The sequence below is a fragment of the Schistocerca piceifrons genome, chromosome 6 (assembly GCF_021461385.2).
Source record: "Schistocerca piceifrons isolate TAMUIC-IGC-003096 chromosome 6, iqSchPice1.1, whole genome shotgun sequence".
Taxonomy (NCBI): domain Eukaryota; kingdom Metazoa; phylum Arthropoda; class Insecta; order Orthoptera; family Acrididae; genus Schistocerca; species Schistocerca piceifrons.
This window is the reverse complement of record NC_060143.1, coordinates 95,339,936-95,341,860: the sequence shown is the minus strand read 5'-3', so window position 1 is coordinate 95,341,860 and position 1,925 is coordinate 95,339,936. Positions and strand designations below refer to the sequence as shown.

At 40.1% G+C, this 1,925-nt stretch overlaps 1 protein-coding gene across 1 annotated transcript; it reads left to right on the top strand.

The window, feature by feature from the left end:
- Nucleotides 1-268: 268 nt before the first annotated feature.
- LOC124803164 lies at nt 269-1,925 on the top strand. Its single transcript, XM_047264345.1, has 2 exons — nt 269-404; nt 1,597-1,925. The coding sequence occupies exons 1-2, from the start codon at nt 269-271 to the stop codon at nt 1,923-1,925; spliced, it is 465 nt and encodes a 154-aa protein (XP_047120301.1).

The following is a 1,925-nucleotide window of genomic DNA, read 5'->3' as shown; positions in this document are numbered from 1 at the left end:
GTATTATTCCGAAAGTATGAGTATCTTTGAAAATGTGCGGCGATTTGATATATTTAATTTATTGAAAAGTATTTCAGACAACGACAGGCAACAATCATGACAATGTTTATCGGACGACGTGAACTCTTCCACAAGGCACGCCTGGCTAGCTTCTGCATTCTTGTCGCGTTTATTATTCACGGCTACTGACAGTACACAGGCTATTCTGCTGTGCAGCGGGCGTTGTGCAGTGGACGTTGTGCAGTGGATGAATAGTTCACTTCTCACCATGGCAGAAGAAAAATTAATAGAGGCAGTGAGGGAACACAGAGAGCTGTATGACACAAAACATGCAGACGACATGAAGGTCAAACTCAAGAACCGGATTTGGAGTGATATAGCAAAGGATCTGAATTTGAAAGACGGTAAGTACTGCAATATTTATTTCACAATTTTTTAGTTAATACATATCACTGTGTACTTCGCTTGAGCACATAACCTGTGGAGCACAATAATGGTACAATAATTGGAAGTTGCTATATTGTCAATAATTACCAAGCAGAACTGACTGATGTTGCCATGGAACTGCTCCGCAAGTGTTGAAATATTCAGTGAAATTTTTCCTCACTTTGAAGGCAGTTGATGAAGTCCTCCTCCTGTTCCCCTGCACACGAAGTAACTGAGTTGCTGGCAACGGTTCGATGTCATTTAAACCATCTGCAACTACTACTGAAGATCGTAAATAGTTGTGCAGAACGCAGGCTGCTTTCACAACATCTTTCACTGTGTCGACTTTGGTTTCAAATGGTTTCCTGAACACACGGAAACGTGATGATAGTATACCGAAAGCACATTCCACAGTTTGTCGTGCTCAAGAAAGTCTGGCATTGAAGACCTGATGTTCGTAATTGTCGGTAACCTGTCTCTTAGGATATGGTCTCATAATGTTTTCCGACAATGGGAAAGCTTCATCTCCCACAAACACATACAGCATTGGATCAGAAATTGTAGGTATTAGTTCAGTAATGGGAAGTAATAACGTGTTTTTTCTCATTTTCTTGGCCAACACACTGCTAGCAAATACATGCCCATCTCTGAATCGTCCCATTGCGCCAACATCAACGGTGATAAATTTGTAATCTGCGTCAACCGTCGCCATCAAAACGATGGAGCATGTATGTTTATAATTAAAGTACAATGATCCGCTTTTGCCAGGTTTTTTTAATAAGAACATGTTTTCCATCGACTGCACCAACGCAGTGTGGGAATTTCCATCTATGTTCAAACCGTGAAGCGACCGATTTCCATGTCTGTGTTGTAGGTTCTGCTAAATACTTTGGTTGCATTTCTTTCCATACAGCGGTAGCTACTTCTTTTACAATATTAGATACAGTTCGATTTCCCAAGAGATAGTTATACGCAATACTTTTGTAGCTGTCACCGGAGGGTAAATATCTGAAGCAAAACGAAAGTATATTGTTAATGTGGAACGATAAAAGTAGATTGCAAATATGTCTTTATCCAAACACTATAAGTTAATATTGCATATCTTTAGTTTGTCTATCTATATGGGACAACATTAATGCCTTATTAGTTATACGTTGTTAATTATTGCAGGGGAAGAGACAAAAAATTCGTGGCTGAAGCTGAGAGGCAGCTATCGAGATGCACGACGACGACAGGTGAAATATATGAAAAGCGGAGCTGCTGCTGAGAATATCAAGCCGTGGAGATATCAAAACCAGATGTCATTTCTTGAACCTTTTATGACAGCTGGTCCACGTGATAGTAATCTAGGTGATGACAGTGATCACAGCTCACAAGCTACAACTAAAACATCAGCAAGAAGTGATGCACTGGAAACCGAGGAATTAGAAGATAACAACTCACTCGACAATGAGGCGAATGAGCAAAGTCAAGATATTAATAACTACGACAGCAACTAA